Genomic DNA, 23053 nt, shown 5'->3' on the forward strand with positions numbered 1-23053 from the left:
ACTGTAAGTCTGTGAGTTGAAGTTTGTTGTATGATCTAAAGGCATTTGATGTTTTAATTGTATTTTTGTTACATAAAGCAGGACCACTATATGGACCACTAGGACATTATTGTCTAAGCATAAGTGGTCAGAAGTAATTAGTCAGAAGTAAAGGTCCAGTGCAGGAATGTTTCCACCAATTGTACTTTAAGCCATTATATATATTAATTATGAAGAAAGAAACATTTTCACAGTGTGATATTTGACCATTTAAGTATTATTTGAGGCATAGCTCTCAATTTAATTTACTGCCGGGCAGCTTAATCTATAATTTCAGCCCAGGAGTTTAATATCTGAATCTGCATAGCTTTAAAATCCATGTTGTGCAGCACAAATATTTTCCTCTGAAGTGCAGTGAGCTGCAAGATTTATGTATCAGAAAATCAAAATAATTAAAGGCTACCTCAAAATTGGACTTAGCAGTAGTTGAGAAAATGCAATTAGCTTCTGACCACTGGTGTTTGTGTTTTGGCTGCAGAGATGAGCCGCAGAATATCTGCCACAGTCAACACTATAAACATGTCAGGACTGGAGTTCGGAAATGATCGTCCCAGGAAAGAAAGAAAGAAAGAAAGAAAGAAAGAAAGAAAGAAAGAAAAAAGAAAGAAATGAGCATTCCAAATGATGTATTATACTATGTCTCCCTCTAGAGACCAAGTATAACAACACATCACTGTCTGCTTTTCCAGCTTTTCCATTACTCTGTTCCCATTGGTCAACCGGGGAAGCGAGCTACTCCTGAAGGATTCTGGGAAATCGCGTTTACCGCGGTACAGCGTGCCCGCGTTAGTTTCGCAGGGGGAATACACCTCCCAGAAGCCACCTCGCTTCGTACGTGTTTCGTCGACTCGAGCCGCAGACACCCACTCGTGCTTTTGCTGTGTTGCTAATGTGACTCTTTTAATAATACAGCAGTCATTTGAGGCGATAGCGACCTTAAACTGACGCAGTTTTTGCTGGGAATTGCGCCTTTTTGCAAGGGGATACGCGGTTAGAAATGTGCAAGCCGGGATAAGCTAGGATAAGTATGTTATTGGTGGAAATGTCGTGGCTACAATATGTCTGATAAGTTGATGAGTTGGAAAGGTGTGACAGTCACTGTCAGTACCAACTGTTGTGACCTGCAGTATTGAGGGATTATACCTGGTGACCAGTGTTGTTATAACAGCGCTAAATGTAGGTATTTGTCCCAGATAGCAAAGCTACACATCATCTAGCCATCACTCATTAACTACCTTTTTTTACTATATGATAAGGCAGTGTTACCATAATACTAGACCCACCTGTCTTCCACGGGAGTCTGGTCATCCCATCACAGATTGTATGTCCTAATGGCAAAGGAAGAATGCATTTCACAAAGGAACAGAACAGCAGGGGACACTTCAACACTGCGAAACAGGAAAATCTTCCCCAGCTCAGAAAAGACCCCCTCCACCCCGCTGTCAAAAGACACACACAGTCAGCCTGCAGGACACCACTCAGAAGATGACGCCCGGTCGTCGAATGGGACACCTGCTCAGTGCTCAGCCAGAGGAAACCACAGCGATGAGCCTCCGAGCAGGGTGCTGCTGATGTTGGTGGTGGGGCTGGCCTTCTCTACTCGCCTCTACAAGATCGCAGATCCCCCTCATGTGTGGTGCGTTAAAGTCCTCTGCGATGCATGCGTGTGGATTTAGTGCATTTTTAGTCTGTGTGGTTTTTGTACGTGATGGCTTGTTTTTTTTTTTTTTTTTTGGCGTTTCAGCTGGGACGAGACGCACTTTGGGAAGATGGGAAGCTACTACATCAACAGGACCTTCTTTTTCGATGTCCATCCTCCTCTTGGAAAAGTGAGACAGCCTATTGTGCTTAAACTCGTGTGTCTTCAGTGAAACCTCTCTAGTATTAGTACTGATCTCCTTTCTACTGTGTTGCAGATGCTGATCGGTCTCGCTGGTTACATGACCGGTTATGATGGCACCTTTCCCTTCGGAAAGCCGGGAGATAAATATGAGCACCACAACTACTGGGGGATGAGAGGGGTATGCCACTTCCCCCACTAGAAAGCTTTTAACATTGAGTTATGTGTTCTTAAGACATATTAGGGCTGCTGATGTGTCTGTCTTGATTTCTGTCTTCCAGTTTTGTGCCATGTTGGGCTCCTGTCTCCCAGTCTTTGCCTACCTCATAGTGCTGGAGTTGTCTCAGTCTCACACCGCAGCTCTCATCACTGCCACCCTGCTTATATTTGGTGAGTGAACATGTAATGGTTGAAGCATCTATTTCAGTGTCAAACCATCCAATGCATCAGAGGTTCTAGCAGCGTGCATTCTTCCTGTTCTCACAAGGAGAATGAATTTTTGCTTGATTCCTCCCTCTTGACAGACACCGGCTCGATCACAATTTCCCAGTACATCCTGTTAGACCCCATACTCATGTTCTTCATCATGGCAGCAGTGCTCAGCATGGTCAAGTTCAACCAGCAGAGATACAGGTAGGTCAAATGTTTTCATTCATGGTGCACATTCGCTGGTTGCAGAATTGAATTTTTTTTGTCAAAATTAACAGATTTAAGTCTAAGTCTTTGGACTTTTGTTATTTCTGATTGATATCCTTACTTAAGTCAGGAGAAACTACAAAAAAGAGCTTGATCAGATAAGAAACTGTATTTACATCCCCAAAGAAATAATAGCAAATTGTCCAATAGGAACTGAACTGAAGGACAATAAGAAGGCAGGGTATATGACAGAGATACTTTTCTTACTTTTCAAGCAATAAAGAGACACTCAGAGTTGCATCTAATGGTTATTTTCATTGTCGACTAATATGTGAATTATTTTTATAATGATGATTATAATGTTTGTTTTCAGGCCTTTTTCTGCCTCCTGGTGGCTGTGGATGGTACTGACTGGTGTCAGCCTTGCTGGAGCGTTGGGTGTGAAGTTTGTCGGTCTGTTTGTCATCCTGTTGGTGGGACTGAACACAGTCTGGGACCTCTGGAGACTTTTGGGAGACCTCAGTCTGTCACTGGTAATCAACATTTGTTTAGATCATAGTCTACATTAACTGTCCTTTGGCTGCTGTGACACACAAATTTCCCCGTTTGCGGTATCAAAAAAGGAATTCTGATTCTGATTTAATGTCACTGGCAGCTGATAATGTTTACGAGTAGAAGTCTGACTGTATTTTCTGGCTCCAGGTGGACATCGCAAAGCACCTCCTGGCTCGGGTTATTGGACTCATCCTGCTTCCACTCCTCCTCTACATTACAATATTCGCAATCCACTTTGTAGTGTTGAACAAAAGGTATGTTGCGGACACACTGATTACCGCTCATCTCACGGAGTACTGCAATGATGACAGCCAGTCCATTTGTTTGGGTAATCATGATTGTCTTCTCTCACCAGCGGACCAGGAGATGGTTTCTTCAGTTCAGCCTTTCAGTCCCGTCTAATTGGAAATAACCTGCACAATGCATCCATGCCTGAGTGTAAGTGCCAAACGTGTGTGAACAAAAACACATGACGCTGCAGCTGTGTTTACAAAAACACTAATAAGGAAAATGGGAAAGGAGGTCAGAGAAAGTCCCTTAATTTTGATAACAGGCAGATGGGCTGAAACATTTGCTTGCATTGCAAACATTTGCACTGTCTTCATAAAATGACATATCATGTATCACTTCTTATCAATTCTTATCTTTAATTGATTTATGTGGTGTCTCTTTGCCACTTTAAATGACATTTTATGAGGCAGTTTGAAAATGATGTAAGGCAATATCTCGTCCGTTCTTCTGATGCAGACCTGGCGTATGGCTCCACCATCACAGTGAAAAACCTCCGTATTGCTGGAGGCTATTTGCACTCTCACTGGCACTTGTACCCAGAAGGAGTGGGAGCAAAACAGCAACAGGTCAGGCTGCCAGAGAGATGAGTGATAAACATTATCAACATAACATAACTGAGCATGCTAATATCTGTGCTGTATTCAAATTGAACCATTTTCTTTTACAGGTTACAGCCTATCTTCATAAGGACTACAACAACTTGTGGCTTGTACACAGACACGGTGATAATGAATGTGAGGAGAGGGGGTTGATTTACTCTTATGACATATCGATAGGATACTATTAAGGAACTAATGCATCTTAAATTTTTGCCTTTTTTAAGCTCAATCGGGGACACCTGATCTGGTTCGACATGGTGACATCATTCGACTGGAGCACAAAGAGTAAGCGTCATGACTCCACGGAGCATCGTCTTGAAAAACATTTAATAATTGAAATGAGTCTGTGTCATTCCAATCCAAATTATGTGAATGTTTTAGAAAATAGATGTTTTCTCTGTCCTTGCAGAACAACCCGCAACCTTCACACTCACCTCCATGAGGCTCCTCTGACCAAGAAACACTTTCAGGTTACAGGCTATGGCATTGTGAGTAGCTCCACAGCACAAAGTTGCACTAAAAATAGCTGTTAGCTTCCCTAATTCAGTATTAATAACATTAAATTCCAATTGCATGTCACTTTTCCACCTTTCTCTGCCCCCTTCTTAGAATGGCACAGGTGACATCAATGACCTGTGGCAGGTGGAGGTGTGTGGAGGGCGGAAGGGTGACCTGGTGAAGGTGCTACGTAGCAAAGTCCGCTTTTTGCACCGAGCAACCGGATGTGTGCTTTACTCCTCCGGCAAGACACTCCCTAAATGGTAAATCTTATCTTCTATGCTCTGATTACAGATGATCCTAATGACAAGACTTTGGACTTTGTGTCCAAACACAATTTAATATATAAGGTGACACATTATCCATAAAAACAATTGCATATACTACTTTGTAGACATATAATTTTAGATTGATTTTAGTGTGTATGTGGACAGTCATGAAGTGCAATTTTTCTCTTCTATTCAGGGGCTGGGAACAGGTGGAGGTGACCTGTAGCCCCTACTTGAAGGAGTCTCCGAGCTCTCAGTGGAACATCGAAGATCACATCAATCCCAAGTGTAAGATGACAACACTTATTGCATACACACTTTTTTTTCAAATACTTGGTGATGCTAAACATTAACCAACATGTTAATATGTCCCTTGTGTCTTCTTGCAGTACCCAATATAAGTTTGTCTGTGCTGAAACCCCATTTTCTGGAGATCTTACTGGAGTCCCACATCGTTATGATAAGAGTAAGAAAGAAAAGATGTCAATCTGTCTGTGATTCAAGAATGTGTTTTATCATAAGACATGTTTTGATGGAGACATTGTCTTTTTTTTAGGGTAACAGTGGCTTGAAACCCAAAGACAATGAGATGAACTCAAAACCCTGGCATTGGCCCATCAACTATCAGGTGCATTGAATAATCTACAGTAAGAATGTTTATATTTGTGTTTTATCCTAATGTAGTAACTAACTCTAAATGTTCTTTATTTGTGTAAAGGGACTGAGGTTTTCTGGAGTGAATGACACAGATTATCGTGTTTATCTGCTGGGGAACCCTGTGAGCATTTTTAAGATTTACATACATTTACAGATACATTTTATTGTTGTCGCACTTGACCATTTCGCAGTAATGTGCTCATGATTAAAACCTGTTTTTCAGGTGGTCTGGTGGATAAACCTTACGAGTTTGGGATTGTATGTAATCATGGTGGCGGTGGCTTCTATAGCACTACAAAGAGGTTTCTCATTGGGACAGAAAAGAATAGGTATGGTTATTAACTGTGATTCCACGGCACATTTTTTTGCACCGATTGCACTGATAATGGTTGCAAGAACAGGAAAAAGATGTAAACATCAAATACATGTTCTGCACGTTGTCTCTCAGAGGATTCTCATGTGCTCATGAGAGAAGGAGGACTGCTGCTCCTCGGCTGGCTGCTGCACTATGCACCTTTCTACACCATGGGCCGTGTGCTCTACTACCACCACTACTTCCCTGCGATGCTCTTCAACAGCATGCTAACAGGTACCAAATCCCACCGCATATTGGCTGCTTACATCTGTTCAAACTGTGAGGAAGGGCCAAATGCCGAGGGCAGAGAGAGAAAGACATGAGGCAAAGATGTAACATGAAGAAAAGAATTAAATCGTTCTCCTACTCTGAGCCCTAGTCAAGTATGATATTTAATGTAATAAGCACCATAAATCTGCTTAGAAATTAGAGTAAAAGGCACTCCTTACCTCTATACACTTTTAATGGTACCAAAATGTATAAAGAAAGGATTAGCTAAATAATATTACCAACAGCGCACTGTCCCACCTGTGCACAGCTCCCAAAGTATTATGGGAACTGTATTTCTAATTGTTGCACAACGAATGTCATCATCAATCATTGTGTTTATTCTTCACAGGTATCACATTAGATGTTCTGTTGAAAAGCGCTGACTTGCTTCTGCGCCGACCGTATTCAGATTGGCTGCAGAAAGTCGGTCTGATGGTACTTCTGTTCAGTATTCTTTACAGGTGAGATGACTCTTTATTCTTAGAGTCATCATAAACCGTATATCATCAGTGTTCGATTTCTGTTGCAATTAATGAGCTTCCTTGTGATTATAACCTACTTCCATTGTGATTTTCAAGTTCTTTTAATGTGTATATATCTTATAATCCCCTCTCTGTCCGTCAGTTTCTACTTGTTCCATCCTCTCTCCTACGGCATGACGGGTCCTCTGGCACACGAGGTGGGCAGCGCCATGGCTGGCCTGAAGTGGATGGACTCCTGGGAGTTCTAGTCACATTGGCACCAAGAGGAAACATAGATTGTGATGTGAGTTGAAGGGAGTTTAATCAAACATGTGTCTCACAGACTTACGGTCTTCGAGTGTTTACACAAAAAAAAAAAAAAAAAAATTATAAGGTATGGACTGTCCACATTAGTATAGAGTCTCCACGTGTCCAGGTTTTTATGTCTCAACATTTCAAGTGTCAGAGTCTATAAAGTGTAAAGAATGTTTTACAAGACAGACATGAACCAGTGCAATATGAAAGCCAGAGTGTTGTGGAGTTTTTGAAAATAAAGATCTAGACACTAATCGTCACCAAGCTGCCTTAACTCACAGCACATCTCACACCCTGGACTTAAATGTGTATATGTGTGTACTGTATGTCACGATGACGACGATGAAGTGCCTGAAAGGAGCCGCTGAAAATAAATCTGAAACGTTTAAATGCTGCATCATGTTACGTAGGTTTAGAGTTCTCAGAGACAGTATTTTTTTGTTTGAGAGTGTCTTGATCTTAGTGCCCGGTATTTTTGTATTAGTGCTGTCTGACTACTACTGACTCTCAGTGTCATACGTTTGTTTCACTATGATCAATAAACTATGATATTCTTGTAGTCCCAGCTTACTTACGTTGTTTTCACCTTGAACAAAAATTGAGACTCAGAATACACACAATTTTCTGGATACTTCTGTTGATTTTAATATTATATATAGTAGTCTAGTCTCTTTTAGATGAATTATCCCCAAGTCCTTGCCTTAAACCAAACATGAAAAAATGGTCTAATTTTAATCTGTGATCATTACTTGATTCGAAGCTGATCTTTCAGTGTGAATTTGGTAATGTAGATTAAATTAATACCATGAAACTTTACATCCAATGAGAGTTTGGATTTCTCACTATCGGTTATTCACAGCTGGAAGAGCAAAGGCATAACAAAAAGAATGCTTTTTAATGTTAAGTCATTTTAAACCATGAAGTGCAAATTCTTGTCTGAGACTACTGCATTATTTATAACAGGGAATATATGCATTTGCAAAAGAAAATAATAGCATAGCTATTCAGTGGCTAAAACCATCGAAATTAGATTATAATAGATTACTTGAAATGCAGCCACATTAGCATATTCATGCAGCTAAGGAGATTATGCTGTGAATGTCAGTGTATATGATATATGTTCATAACTATGGCCTCACCTTGACATTAAACTTCTGGCCGCCTGGTGGCGTGTTTGTGAACTACGCCGCTACGCGTCAACTCCCAGGACGGCCGCTGTGATTGGCTGTCGTCCGTCACGTGCGTATTCTGAAGATGGCGTCTCCAAATGGAGGTAAATTCTAATTCCTTACCCTGCTATGCGGTGTATAAATTGCAAATTTGCCGTTATTACGGACTTTAAATCGTTAGCGACTCCTTTGTTGCTTTACACGAACATCCAGAGTTGACAGAAAACACATGTTAGCGATGTATTTGTGCTGTTTGGAGATGTTTTTTCTCCGCTGGCTACAGCCTTCACTAGCCCCAGTGTTGTGTCTGACCAGTGTACAGAGGCACACTGGAGACAGAAACACAGAAGCTGTCGTACAGTTTGACCCACAGAGATGAAACTGTGAGTGCTGCTAGCTACAAACATAGATACCCGCCGAAGCTCGCTGCTGTGCTTTCAACAGGCCGAATCACCTTTATTTATACCATGGGTAACAGTTACAGTGTTTGGTTTCACAACATTGGGACTAGTAATAGGTTTTACGTTACTGGCTGCTGTCTTTCACGCTTCACCTCCTACATAATGTTATTGGTGTTAACGTGACTGCACGCTACAGTTATGTTATGAGCCATGCCCTTGTTAAGCTGCAGTTGTTTTACAGCCGAATCTCATGAAATATGAATAAAACACAAGTACATCAAGATCAGGTGTTCATCTCCCTCATGTACAGTTTTAAGGTTCTAGTACTTTACTTGAGTATTTCTGTTTTATGCTACTTTATACACACTCCCACTACATTTCAGGGGGAAATATTGAACTTTTTACTCCACTTCATTTATTTTAAAACTTAGATTACTACTTACTTACTTACTGCAGATTCTGATCAACAAATAATGTGTAATTAATGCATGGGTCAGTGTGACTGAAGTCCAGTCTGTAAAATAAAATGAAAAAACATTTTTTTGAAAAAGGAAAATGAAAATCATAATGGTATGTAATATAATGTCAATTTCAATGTTCATTTACTACCCTTCAGATAAAGTGTATACAACATTTGAGTCGTAAGCACATAAATGCATCAGTAGGCTAACGCCTATAAACCAATAATGTTATATGTACATTGTTATCATTCTGGAAAATAAGTTGTGTTACTTTTAATAATTTTAGCAACTCTTGTTAATACAGAAGTATTCACCTAAATACAAACACTTTTACTTGTACAACCATAAGACACATTTTACAGTGTATAAGCCATCTTTGTGAACATATAACTGTAAACATATGCCATATACTTTTATTTTTTACATATATTATTGTGTATTGTGTATCTTAACAGGGCTTGACGCACAGTCAAATTCATAACACTGTTCCAATGCGGATTCCATTGCATTCATTTGACTGTTTCAATCTAATGTGAGGTCCAAGACTTAACCAGTGCCCTACTGCATGCATGTTTGCTGAAGAAAATGAGGGTTTTGGGGGGGATAAATCATATTTCCACCTAATAAATCAACCCTAATAAGCAACCCTTGAACATTTTCTTCAAAGGGCTGCTATCTTTTGTTAAAAGACATGTAACTATTAAATTGTACTGGAACTTGTCTACTTAATGTTTGTTTGTGAAACTGTAAAGTTAGATCATGTTTTTTTAATGGATGTGAGCCACATCAGTCTCAGGAGAGATAAATGGCATGCTAAATTTTGAGATGAGGAAATGTGATATAGAGTAAAAAGATTGTAATGACTTGAAAACATTAATTGTTTAAATTGGCACCACAGGGTTTGTTGTTTTAAAATATATATTTTGGGTCAGAGGTTAAAGATTATGCTTGGCATATATTTATTAAAGGGCCTGTTATATTATTATGTAAACCTATAGTGACATTTTGACATTTCCACCAGAATTCATCTACTTTTGTTGCTCAGAGGTGCATCAGCAAAAAATGTATACACACACACACACACACACACACACACACACACACACACACACACAGTGCTTGGAGAGACTTTGGGTTTGAAAATAAAGTGAAATAAGTGTTCATCATTGAGTAGAACTTTTCGTGTCTTACATGATTTACAAATATGCAGTTTATGCCTTTTCCTTAAAAATGTTACAAAACCAAAATACTTTCTGTGTTATTTGGATAGGTGACGATTTTGAATCCTCTTTGCTGAGTTTTGAGAAGTTGGACAGAGCATCACCAGACCTGTGGCCAGAGCAGTGTAAGTTTACGTCCTCCCTGCCCTTGTGTGTTTTCTCCCTACTGAATTGTGTCCTATGTAATTATAATCCTGATTATCTTGTAATCTCTCATATAGTGCCTGGAGTTGCAGAATTCGCTGCGTCTTGTAAAAATGTGAGTTAGATTCACTGTGGCTCAATTTGATTTACAAACAAGATGATTAAATAGGCTTGATGTACTGTAATATATAGGCCTGATCTATAAATCTGTAATGAGTTGTGTACTGTTGTGTATTAACATCACAGCCCATCACTAATTCGCCCCCAAAGTGGATGGCTGAACTAGAGAGTGAGGACATTGAGATGTTGAAAGGTAAGTGCTGACATTGTCCTTGTACCTGAAACAGTTGGTGTTAAGATGGAGTATTCGGAACAGAAATAGTCTTAACATATAATTGTGTCAAATGAGATAACGTTCTGTTGAAGGTAGTTACATGTGGCTAAGAGATTTGATTATGGGTGCTGTTATGCTTTGTGTAGAGCTGGGTAGTCTGACCACAGCCAACCTGATGGAGAAGGTAAAAGGACTTCAGAACCTCGCTTACCAGCTGGGATTAGAGGAGTGTGAGTACATGAACAACACAAACTATGCAAAGTACACCACAGATGGTATTTGTAAAGGTTAAAATTGTTGGTGGAAATTTAGATGTTTTTGCAAGAAAACAAAATCAAAAATCTGACGGACAAATATGCAAATGCACAGAATACTGCTGAAAAACACACGATTCAAGCCATAGAGCAAGTCACGTAATACCACTAGATGGTGCTCATAGCTTTTCCATATGGAGCTGGTGGATTTCAAAGCATCTTTGTGCATTTTGACAATCAAAACCCAAACAGGCAGACTGTACAGAAGCTCTTTTTTCCCCAAAGACAGGGTGAATAATGTTTATAATCTTTTATAACAAACTCCCCTCTGTTTAAAGACCAGGAAAAAGGTGATTTTGAGGTCTTAATTCAGGTCAGATGGTAGATTTAGGTCAATCTTGTTAACATTGGAAAAATTGAAGAAGCAAGGGCAGACCCACAAGAGCCCATACAACAAGTGCTCAAGCATTTGATGGATGCAAAATCTAGTTTTTAATCCATTCCCCGCTGCCTCCATTGTCATAATCCTTATGGAGTGTGGATTAGAGAGATGTAGCTAAGTGCTCATATTTTCCAAAGAGAAAAAGGGGTATTTATTTTTCCTGTGGCGAAAGCACATAACCAATGAAGAATTGTGGCACAGCCCTCATCTTACTGGGATAGAATATGTAAATAAAAGTACATTCAGTCAGTTAAATTCAACCTACATACCTGTACATAGCACAGGCAAGGTCATTTTACGTAGACAGTGAGTTCAATTGTTGCACTGCGGCCTGCTTGTGATGAACGCGCTGCTTTGTTAAACTCCTTAAAGACAACCTGTAATTACGAATTAAATTATACCAAATGTAATTTGGAAAAGGCTTTACTGAAAAATCTTGAAATATCTGAAGACATTATCAGATTTTAGGTAGGAGTGATTAAAATGTTCAAGATTTCCTGCAATGATCAAATAAGGCATGTGAAGAATTAATAGGGCCGCAGTCAACCATTATTTTCATTAATGAATAATCTGCAGATTATTGTCATGATGAATTGATTTTCGTTCCGTCGCTCCATTTGCCATTTTCAAATTGCTGCTTTTTCTTTAACCAACATTCCAAAACTCCAAAAGTCTTCATGCATCATTAAATACAACGAAGAAAAGCAGCAAATCCATCAATCGACTAACGGTTGCAACTCTACATAGCAGGGGACCTGTGTAAGCCTATAGAGGACCAACTACTTATTAAAAGGCTATAGATTGAATTGAGTGTGTTCTTTTTGCATAGACCTCAAGTCGCAGATTCATTTAGCAGAGAAAGTGTCTAATCTCCCTGACCTCCTAAAGCCTGGAGAAGCATGTCATGTGGCCGGTATGAAGATGTTAGCTGTCACAGGTGCAGGCCTGTAGGCTTTGCAATCATGTCATGTACCTCGGGATGACGGGACACAATGATGGTTATTATTGGTGTCGGAGCAGCCCTGTAATGGGTGCCTGTTTAATGCTCTCTGGTTTAATTTTCTCCTTTTCCTGGCTGTCAGGGGAGGCCTTGTAAATCTCAGCTACTTTTTCATCATGTTTGTGCACTCTTCAGTACCCGTAAACGACACTCCGCAGAGGCACGGCGGAGCGAGGGCAGGGGGACAGGATTTACTGCCCCTCCCCCCTCGACATGTGGACCATTAAAGAGGATGCTGGTTAATGGGCAGAGCACAATCAAGGAGTGAAAACTCACCCATCCTGCTGCAGTGAGAGAAGGGACCAAACATTATTACAGGAGCACCATTATCCCATGCCTGGAATACACCTCAGCGACACCACTGTTGGTTTCTGCCTTTTTTCTCGCAAAGTGTGCACAAACCACCATGTTTGTACTCATGTATTGACATGGATATGAAAGGGAGTATGTGACACAACCATAACACCCCACCCTCCTCCCACCAGCACCCCAAATAATGGCTGGCCCAGTCTTGTCCCAGAGGGGTTTGACGCGTGCCTCTTCCTCAGGCCCCAGCTGTTACTCCACCCAATGATGAATGCCCCTGTCGTGGGCCACTGAGCGCGGGCATCAAGCCCCGAGTCTCTGGGGAAAGCTGAGGATTCTGATAAGTGCTGTTATTGGAGGTAATTGAAAGCTGAGTGTTCCTTTGGGACACGCTGGAGGGCCTCAGCCACTGAGCACCAAGCTGCTTGAGATGGTGACAGTGCTCTATCACACTTGTGTGCTCAAGGCCACTGACTACCATTCAACACTTATAGGTCCAGGACGTGCTGTTAATTAGAAGGTGTTCCTGCTTGTTAATTTAGATTTTCAGAAAGAGAAGGTGAACTGAAACCAAAGGAAATTACAAAAAAGACTGAAAAGCTAACTACTGTGCTTATAGTAATTGTGATGGTGAGCCCTTCTCAAACCAGACCTTCCTCACTCTCACTCTCGTCCTGTCACAGAGTGTACTTAGTAATCACATCACAGCTGAATGAAGCACCTTTCATTAAGGTGTAGGGCAGTGAAAGGTGTGGGAAGAACTTCCCTCTCTCCAGTTGAAACAGAAATCTTTGTACATATTCATTGCATCTTCTGGGAGCGTGATTCCTTTTTTGTTAACATTTATAAACTGCTTGGATTTTACTTGGTAGAGTGTCTTTGTATGTGGTCGGTAGATGCTATCAGTGTACAGAAGACTCGTTGTTGGAGGGTTTCAACTAATTACCACGTCATGCTGTTGGTCACGTAATGTTGCGGACCCTTCATGTTGACATGCAGCTGAAGTGGAAGTGAGTAGGAAGAGGATGTACAGGGTGGTTTTAGATTTAGATATAAAGTCTGAAGTCTACCATTTAGGCAGAAATTATGGAAACATATGTGTCAATAGTTAAAGTGAAGTGTGTTTTTGAGAGACTTAAACAGAAAGTTCATGTGCTGATAACAATGATCCTACTGAAGAAGTGCTCAGACATATCCCTTTTCAGAAATGTTAACCAGATAATGTGTTTATTTCTCTTCTTCTCACCAAGATAGAAAAAAAACACATCAGAAAAAATGTATCACTACCATTTATACCTTAGAAACACCATATTACAATGATTCAAAACTTTGATATTTAGGTAAAACATGTAACACTCATTGTACTCTCGGTCTAGGACCACCTGTTGTCTCTCATGAAGCACCTGTCGTCCACCGTGACGCAGCGTGGCTTAGACCCGGGCCTGACCCCTGTTGCGTCTCCCTATGTGAAGGTGAGACTGAAGGTCGCCCTGCCCTGACAGCTCCTAATGGGCCTCCGCAGTCAACACCTCCTCCTCCTCCTCACCCTTAGGATCAATCTCCGACCTATTAGAAGCACGCCGCTACTGAATATGATTGCATTCACTGGGCCCCACTGGTTCTAATGTGCCTCCATCAATCCATCAGGCGGGCTGACCGCGGGGCGGGCGGTTATGAAGTGCCTGAGCTGACAGCCGCTGAATGAGGAACAGGGGATGCCTCCCCAGCACCACTACCCTTCCTCCTCCTCCACCTCACTTCCACTCCTCCTCTGTGCTCGTCTTTTCACCTCTTCTCCTGTCTCAGTTGCGATGAATGGCAGTGTCGTGGCGCGTCTCTTTGAAGGTGAAACAGGGATCTGAGATGGTTGGTTTTTATCATCTAACATTCAATAACCTTGGGCCTTTTGTGGTTCCTGCTCTCAAATTGGCTCCCATCTTTTTAATTATGGGCCGTACCATTTCATAATAGTGCTGCCTCTATAGTGACGGTCCATCGCTCTGCTCACATTTTGCAACAGGAGGATGAGTGTCTCCTTCCTCTGTGTAGCAGGTTGCAGCTGTATTTGATGGAGCCTGTCCATATCTTGAGCAGGATCAGTGTCGGAGATGTGTGAAAGCACAGGCAGACAGAGCTTAACACACACACGCACACACACACACACACACACACACACACACACACCGCTCCTCAGTTCTGCCTGCCTGCCTCCTCCCTGAGCAGATCGGAAATGACACCTCATTTCCATAAAGGCATTAGGAATTCATTGGATTTTCTTTCCCAGCTAATCATAGTGCGGGTGTAAAACCTTTTAGGCTTTTTAATGAATGATTTTTGACTGATTGCCTATTAATAAGGACACCTCTTGAACAGGCATAGGCTGGGGCAGGGGTTGGGAGGTGCAGATGTGTTTGTTTTGGTGTGTGAATGCGTGTGTGTGTGTGTCAGCCAGGCGAAAATACATTGGATGAGGAGAGGAGGGGTGGGGCCCTCTCGGTTGGGACATAAAGAGGAACCAGTGGCTCCCCTGGGAAATCACAGCTCGTGTCTGCATCTTAAATATCCCTGTGAAGTATCAATAAGTGGGTAATTGAATTTTGAACACAAACATGAGCGTCATGTGTATGTGTTGCGAGACCGAGGAGGGGGTGCGGGCTGTGTGCCGCCGAGTGTCTCTTTACTTGTGTGTTTGTGTGTTTCATCTCCTCTGTGTCTCCCCTCGTCCCCGGGGAGGAGGGCGGTGAAAGAGGATGTTAAATCCATTAAATAAAGCTTACAGGCCGTAATAGCTGAGCAGCGCTCCGAGATGGGCAGTGAGGGTCAGATAAGTCCTCTTAACTCTTAATGAAAGCGAATTGGGGCAGTCAGGGCGCAGGTCCAGGACTCCAGTTAACCCAGGTGGTCATCTGTCTTCGGAGCTAACAGGGGTCCAGCGGCTCACCGGGAGCGTGCCATCGAGAGGGGCAGGCGGAGGCAGGGGGTTGCGGAGGGGAGGGCGAAGTGATGATTACTCTCATTTTATACACAGGGGAGTGGTGAGGGGGGCTGGGAGTGGGCTGTGACAATGACACCCAGATCACTCACCGTAAACGAGGGAAAAGTGAGATGTTACACCACCGCGTTTCCTCTGCATTTACATTTGAGCCACCTGGGTTTTTTTCCAAATGAAAATGATTTGCAAGTTCAGGAGGGACAAATTGCAGAAATGTGTGGGTTGCAGTCTGGTTTTCGTGTTTGCTCTATAATCTTGGAAAAAGGGCATCAGTTTTAAATAGCTTGGGGCATATTTGGCTGTTTGTTTATATAGGTTAATCTCTATTGTTGCAGTGTTCCTCTGCAGCAGTAATCAGGCCTAAATCTATAGCCAGAGGATTACTGTGCTGATGGAGGAGTTAGGTCTGTACAGGAGCCTTCATACTGGTCTCTCTGCAGTGTCCTAAGCCCTCAATCTGATGATAACCTGGCTTTGTTCACATATTGTGTCTATTTAGGGCTGAAAATGAATTCAGATTGCTTCAATAAAAAGGGATTGCAGTCGAACATGCAGAAAATGTAACACGGGTGAAACTGTTTCGTCCAGAATGATGTGGCCGTGTTTACTGTTAGACTGTGATGGAATCTCAGACCAGATCAGGCTAAATGATAATTAGATAGTAACAAATCAACAGGGCAAGGAGATGGCCCACAGAATCCATAAGGTGTCATTTAGTATGGATGGCAGTGGTAACAAGATGCTGATTAACTTAGTGCAAAATTAGTAATTGACCTTTCTAATCAACTAAACAAATCTCTAAGTCCCCCTAATCAGTATTGATCTCGCCTGTTGTATGACAAAGCATGTGTTCGCGTGTGTGTTTCGGTGTGTGTGCGCAAGTGTGTAGGCGTTTGAGGCTTTCTAACCTCAGCAGTTTATGTACTTATTCCAAAAATATACAATCAAATGTTGTAAAAAAATAAAAATAAAAAATAAAAAAAACTCCTTAATAAATATGATAATCAGAAATAAAATAAAATGGAGCACTGTAACATGCCAGTACAGCGGAATTACAGTTTTTCATTGAGGTCAGTCCTTCATCATGTGTACTGCAACACTGTTTTGCCTTTTTTCTGGAAGACATTTTGACATGTCACAGATGTAAATGATCAATTGAATTGTGGCTGAATCCCATTTAGCTGCTTCAGTTTCAGGGTCTGACCCACTCGTCAAGTTCCCATCCAAATATGGACATTTCTAGGGATGCATGAGGTGGACTTTTTTCAGGTAATACCAATAACTGCCAAGAGGGAGGTTGTGTTTTGATCCCGTGTCCATTTGTTGGTTGGTTGGTTGGTTGATTGGTTAGTTGGTTGACAGAAACTTTGACTTTAACTTCTAGTGCGTAAGGGAGAGGAATTTTTATTCACTTTCAAGTTTTCTCTCAATATTTTGTTTAATTTCTTTCAACAATAATGCATGGATCCTGAAAAGAAAAAGGTTGTATTTAAGTGGCGGGTATTTACAAGTATATTTTGATGTAGATCCTCAATCGGGTGATCTTGAAGTTATGGTTAAGTAGTTAAGTGTTATGTAAAATATGGAGAAATACAGGCCTATCATGTTTGATATTGGATCAGGCTCGACTAAATTAAAGGGTACTGTTGGGCCTTAGCGAAGGAATGCATTCTACTGAGTGCCCCTCTGATTTAAACATTTCTTTTATTTAAAGGATCATAAACTTTGGTTAAGGCCCACCTTAACAGGTAAGACAGGCTAGGATATACAAATGGTGGGTGCCATTAAACCACAGCAGAAGAAGAGGGCCCAGTTGTATAAATAAATACATAAATGTTTGTTTCTTGAATTCATTTGAGGAACATTACAGTCCTCTTATGGCTCTACACAGAGCTGACCTCATAAGCAGCACACCAAGCCCACCTTCACCGTGCCAAGCACTTTTCCCCATAATTCTGTTTTATAAAAAGGAATCATAAATTGGGCACTGATTTATGTTTAATGGGGTCTTTAATGTGATGATATCAATGATATTTCTTTCTGAGCAGGGGGACGCTGAACTGAACCGTAATTAATGAGACGCTCAGTGGGGTGAGGGGTCTCGGGAGGAGTGGCACAGCCATCCTTGATCTGTTTTACAGTTTGGGCTCATCAAGAGATGGAAAACGCGATAAGAAGAGAGAGAAGCATGACACCTTAAAAATCCAAAATATTAACTGCTGCCCTTTACCAATCCTAGTGTAACTGCTCCTAATAACAGAGTGACATCAGGGTGCCTGCGCCTTTAGGGTCATCCCAATGTAATTGCTTTCCCTCGCCTAATTTTTTGATGGCTTCATTTCAATCTAAAGCCCCCGCTGCACATCCAGGGGTCCCCTGATGACTTTGTTTAGGGTGATTTAAAGAGACAGCAAAGTGCAAAATGAATCCATCCCATTCCAATTAGCATCATCTTTAACCTAATGAGGGACACCTCAAGGTGACGTGGCCCCCACGCCCAGATGCACCATTATCATTCCACACTGGGCAACTCATCTAGATTACTAACTGGCCCGGATTTTTCATTAGCCGCTGTGGGCAGGGGGAGGCGGGGCTCCTTTACAGCAGCACACAGCAGCCAGTCAAGATCCTGATCGCATGCAGGCATCATGAAGGTGGATGACTTTCTACTAAATGCTCATATAAAGTCTCTGCCGCTCTGTAGTCTTATATTTGTGTGATATGATGGTAAGGTGAATAGGGTCTTTGCAACTCATAAAAACTGCAGTGGAGACGAGCCTGATCCTTGTCTTATCTTTAACGGAGAGTAATTACTGTTACCTGCATGGCACCTTGGCAGGCGTTCTGATGCTGCTGCATTAAAGTCCCCACAGTCTCCATAGTGACACACAGGTTTGTCTTTCACAGGAAAGCCTCAGCAGTGATTGCTCTCCCAGTGAAGACCAGTTTCACCAAGAGGCTTCAGCAGGGACGGTTCTGTTGTAGGACTGTCTATGGCACAGAGTTTACACTCTTGTACAAAACGTACTTCACTTGATCCCACATCTTCAAATTGCTTCTTTTGTCCACTCAACAGAGTCTTCATTTACTATCTTAAATTAAAAAGAAAAGGCGCAGATTTTTACTTTTAAGAAGCCGGAGCCATGTTCAGCAAAGAATGTTCTACATTCATGCTTGAAAAATAACTGAAACGATTAATCAATTAAAGATAGTTGAACTTATTTTCTTTTCATTAACTAATCCACTAATTGCTGCAGCTCTCATATAGTCTCTGACTCAATAGTCCATATGAGCCCAAATAAATGGGCAGTATGGAAATGGTTGTGTTTTATTAAAATGCAAAAAGTCTTAGAGTGTAACCTCTGACCTCAAGCATCAGCTTCTTGAAGAGGCATATTCCCAGTAAGAACAAAGTAACAAAACAGCTTTAGGTCAAGTTGTATCCAGAATATTACTTGAAGTAGAAGTAGTAGTTGCCTTTTTTATGCTTTTGTCCTTTAAAGAGAAGTAAATCTCTCCTGTATCAGATTTTCATTTAATTTGAACTTTTTTTCCTAAGATTGCAGGAGGAAAAAAATCCTCCAGAATTTTCAGGAAAAATGACAAATATTATAGAACATTTTGGAAAATACCCATTAATTTCTTATGGCAGAATATGTTATTTCAATCCCATTAATCATTGTTGAAAACCCACTGGCCTGAAGGGTTACTTGTTATAATCATATTTCAGAGTTCAACAATAAGGATTAGTAAGGGACAAGTAAATCTAGCAACTCAGTTGCCTGATTGGGCAAGAAGTAAAAGAGAATTCAACACATAGTTTTAGAGCTTATGATGGACGTAGTAAAGAAGTTCTGATCTCTGTTGAGAGTTGCACATGCTCAGTACCAATTGTGCACTCACAATTCCACAATTGTGGAAGGTAAAGACGATGATGTACTGAAGCACAAGCAAATGTTTATGAACTGGAGTGCAAGCGAATGTTTCAGTTATCCTGAAAACAGGAAGAAGAATGTTTGCTGCTTCACATCTGTGACACACTGTGTCTTGGTTCTGATTCATTTACTCAAGTTAATATCAAACATGACACTTTAGTGTTTGCTGTTATTTGATAACCATATTTTTTATATGGTTGCCAGTAAAAACTGACTTTCTCACCAACCTGGTAGATTTCTGACCAGCTTGCCCCCAAAGTGAGTGATTTTTTTCCTCTTGCCTGTTATTAACTTCTAGTAAATACTGTAATTTTGCCTTAAAATGCTTTCCCTTTACTTACTTTGCTGGTCACTTATTTCAGACATGGCCATATTCTATTATCTCAAGTGGGGCGGATAGAGACAATCTGCTCTATTCCCTATCATCTTGGTGAATTGCACACACTCACGTACACACACTTTCATGCACGCGTAGGTCTGAGTACTTGTACCCACTGCATTGAGACAGCAATCAAGCAAATCACAAGGCTCTTTGGTAGCCACGTCTCCATTTTATGTTGTTTTCCATGTCCTGAATGAACAGATGTTTGTATAAATTGCCTCCCTGTGTGACAGTGCAGATATTAAATACATGCTTTGCATTTCTAAACAACAGATCTGCAGGCCAATGTTGTGGCAAGGCTGGCAGGGATTTTCTTTCTCATTTTTTACAAACTTGTCAATGATTGTCGGAAAGATGCAAAGAAAAGTAATGAACATAACAATGAACTGAAAACAGATCTTCTAACCTTGTGTGTGTTGTTGTGTTTTCTTGTGTTACAGCCCGGGAAATGACCAGAGGGAAGTTTCTCAACATCTTGGAGAGACCCAAGAAGTGACATGTTTTGTTTGTTTTGTTTTGTTTTGTTATTTTGTCCAAGCAATAGGAAATGTGTGAGTACGTGAAGTATCTGATGTATGCGTTAAACATGTTCAGTCCTTTTTCAACAAAGTTCAGAGACGTTGAGCTCAAACTGTAAATTGGAGCAAAATGCTCACACACACAAACACACCGAGGTCCTCTTGCTCCTGATAGATACCTTTACATTTATGGAATTGATTTATTTCTTTGTCAGTTGATTTTCTCAGTAGCTTGTAGACCTGTTTGATTAAATGTTCCCTATTTATTTTTATTTCTACTTTAAAAAAGAAATACATGTTTTGCATTTTGTGAAGTTGTATAATAAAGTTTTAAATGTAGAGATGATTGCCTTTTTATTTAATATACCTTTGGAATGATTAGGTTTGCAGCCTGAGCATCTAACTTTGGTGATGCAACAGTTATGAGAGACTGTTCAACTTTTAATCAGGGCAATAACTTCATGCCTCTCATTCCACAAAGTGCAGCACCTCTCCGGCTGTGGACATGTAAGGAGCTCCGACGTGAGAGTGCTTTCCCGGCTACCAGGGCATGTTTTCCATTTAATGAGCATTGGAAGCAGGGTCCCCTACACAAAACATTGCGTAAAAATAATATTGCTCATTGTCATCGCCGTTAATGAGAGTTGACATAATTACTAGGACCATTTCTTTTCTAATTAGCACACTTCGGCCTTGTCGGAGCTAGCGGCCGGGCAAAAAGGGAATCAGACAGGCATGCCGAATGGGAAACAAAAAGAAGTCCATCCGCCATAATTAGGTAGGACAATGCCTCGGACTGTTCTCGGCTGGAGATGTCGCTGGGGCTCTGGCCACTCACTCCCAACAAGTTACACTTCTCCCCAGGCCGCTAATAAGCCCCTAATCGTCTTTCCGATTCACACGGACAGAGGCCGCCATTGCCTCAGTGGCTTCACCCCCTGCCTCTCACACAGGGACCCTGGTTCACCCCTTAAGAAAATTATTTAAACAGTTCTGCAAGATTCAGACAGAGTTTGTGGGTCTTTGAACACAGCATGGCCTGGAAGCAGGGAGATTGGGGCCAGATAGAGCACACAAACTTAAGCTGTGTCCAAATCATTCCAAAAAGTGTTCATAGATAAGTTCTTTTTCAACATAAGCTATGTAATAGTACAAGAGGCTCCTAACCCCACCAACCACTACAACCGCCACGACCCCAAATTATATTATTAACCTCTATATGACTTATTTTCCTGTAAAACATGGATCATTAAAACTAAATCTAAAGTTGTCAGGGGCTCAGATACAGCCAACCTGTATTACTAAACCCTGATAATTAGCCTACCCCTGTAATTAGACACGTCTTTATCATTTGTAACAAGTGACTTTATTAATGGCAGATAAATGTGTGATGATGTGACTGATCAATAACAAGACATTAATCAGTAAACATTAGAGTTGCCCAACTTGTGTAATCAAGCATCCATTTATCAAACCGCAGATTTAGTGGATTGCAGCAAACAAAAAACTTTATCAGGAAATAATGACTTATTAACATGTATAATTCCAGACCTGATGGCTTATTATGAAGTGAATACACCTTCAGTGGTTTTGAACACAGTAGCAAAATAATATAAGAGAATGCTGCAGCTCTACTGATTTTAAATTTAAGATGCAATAATGGCTAAACTCAGCCCAATCATGCACCCATCACACAGACACTTAATTTTAAAGTCTTGAAATCTTGTTTGTATTGCTGTTGTGTTAGTCGTATAGTTACCTGATCCCAGAACGTCATCCACACCTATCTACTGAGCATAAGTGATATCAGAGAAGTTAGATGTCTGATACTAAAAGACAACACCCAGCCCAGCCTCAGTCTGTTGACCCTGCTGTATCTGCTGCCGCACCACCAGACTACAGAACAGTGTGTGAAAATCCTCGACTCAAATTTTGCTCTACAACCCTGGTGTTGTAAAATGACTATTAAAGGAACATTTGTTCAAACCTATCAAAGGAAACTTTTATTTTTCTTCACAGAGACGTAACTACTTTGCTCAAGTACAAGGGGTGTAAATTAGTTCATAGCTAACTGCAGGGCACTGCCCCTGTCAAATAAGCATGCCAACACATAAACACAATCAAAAAATTGATATATCAAAGCATTGCAAACACTTATAACTGCTCGATTACTAAGTAGAAATAAGGAGAAACTACATCAAACCTGGCAACCCACATGCTGTTTAGGTTGTGTAACCAGTTCTAACTACTTAGCAGGATTGGAGGAAATAAAATAAAAATAGTCCGTTACAATAAATTCTGCATTCCAAAACCTTAAACCTCAGACAATAAAAATTATAGGCTGTTATCATTTATTACTGAATCATGGAGGCTATAAGTAGCATTTTAGTTGGGGGAGGAAGAGCTATTTTGTGACTATTTTACTGTCTGTTAAGAATTTTACTGTCTGTTAGGAAAATGAATAGATATCAGTCTCTAATAATTTAAAAGGTGATATGGTAATTGTAAAGTAACTGTATCTTTCAAAATAAATACAACATAATTGGCCACAGTTAGGCCCGCCACCTCTGCTCATACAGCACTCAGTATAGGTTGTCCACATTTCAAAAGTTCCCTGATGTCGCTGTAACTGGTTGCGTGTGGACACTTGTTGCTGCTGACCGATAAACGATGCTGACATCCTCAGTATGCTGCACGCACCGGTGGCTGC

General features: G+C 40.9%; 2 protein-coding genes across 2 annotated transcripts; both read left to right on the forward strand.

The window, feature by feature from the left end:
• The first annotated feature begins 829 nt into the window (after nucleotides 1–829).
• pomt2 (protein-O-mannosyltransferase 2) lies at nucleotides 830–7344 on the forward strand. The gene is made up of 21 exons (XM_037072739.1): nucleotides 830–1675; nucleotides 1784–1868; nucleotides 1956–2060; nucleotides 2161–2269; nucleotides 2404–2512; nucleotides 2889–3048; nucleotides 3218–3324; nucleotides 3426–3508; nucleotides 3818–3927; nucleotides 4029–4095; nucleotides 4185–4245; nucleotides 4370–4448; nucleotides 4570–4721; nucleotides 4924–5015; nucleotides 5117–5193; nucleotides 5284–5355; nucleotides 5446–5505; nucleotides 5608–5713; nucleotides 5833–5973; nucleotides 6359–6470; nucleotides 6634–7344. Exons 1-21 carry the CDS (start codon nucleotides 1371–1373, stop codon nucleotides 6737–6739), a joined length of 2298 nt encoding a protein of 765 aa, XP_036928634.1. The 5' UTR covers nucleotides 830–1370; the 3' UTR covers nucleotides 6740–7344.
• Nucleotides 7345–8011: 667 nt separating this feature from the next.
• On the forward strand, nucleotides 8012–20631 carry lin52 (lin-52 DREAM MuvB core complex component). Its single transcript, XM_037072741.1, has 6 exons — nucleotides 8012–8058; nucleotides 10087–10161; nucleotides 10258–10295; nucleotides 10427–10493; nucleotides 10661–10744; nucleotides 20266–20631. Exons 1-6 carry the CDS (start codon nucleotides 8040–8042, stop codon nucleotides 20319–20321), a joined length of 339 nt encoding a protein of 112 aa, XP_036928636.1. The 5' UTR covers nucleotides 8012–8039; the 3' UTR covers nucleotides 20322–20631.
• The last annotated feature ends 2422 nt before the right edge of the window (nucleotides 20632–23053 follow it).

The sequence above is a fragment of the Acanthopagrus latus genome, chromosome 16 (genome assembly GCF_904848185.1).
Source record: "Acanthopagrus latus isolate v.2019 chromosome 16, fAcaLat1.1, whole genome shotgun sequence".
Lineage (NCBI taxonomy): Eukaryota > Metazoa > Chordata > Actinopteri > Spariformes > Sparidae > Acanthopagrus > Acanthopagrus latus.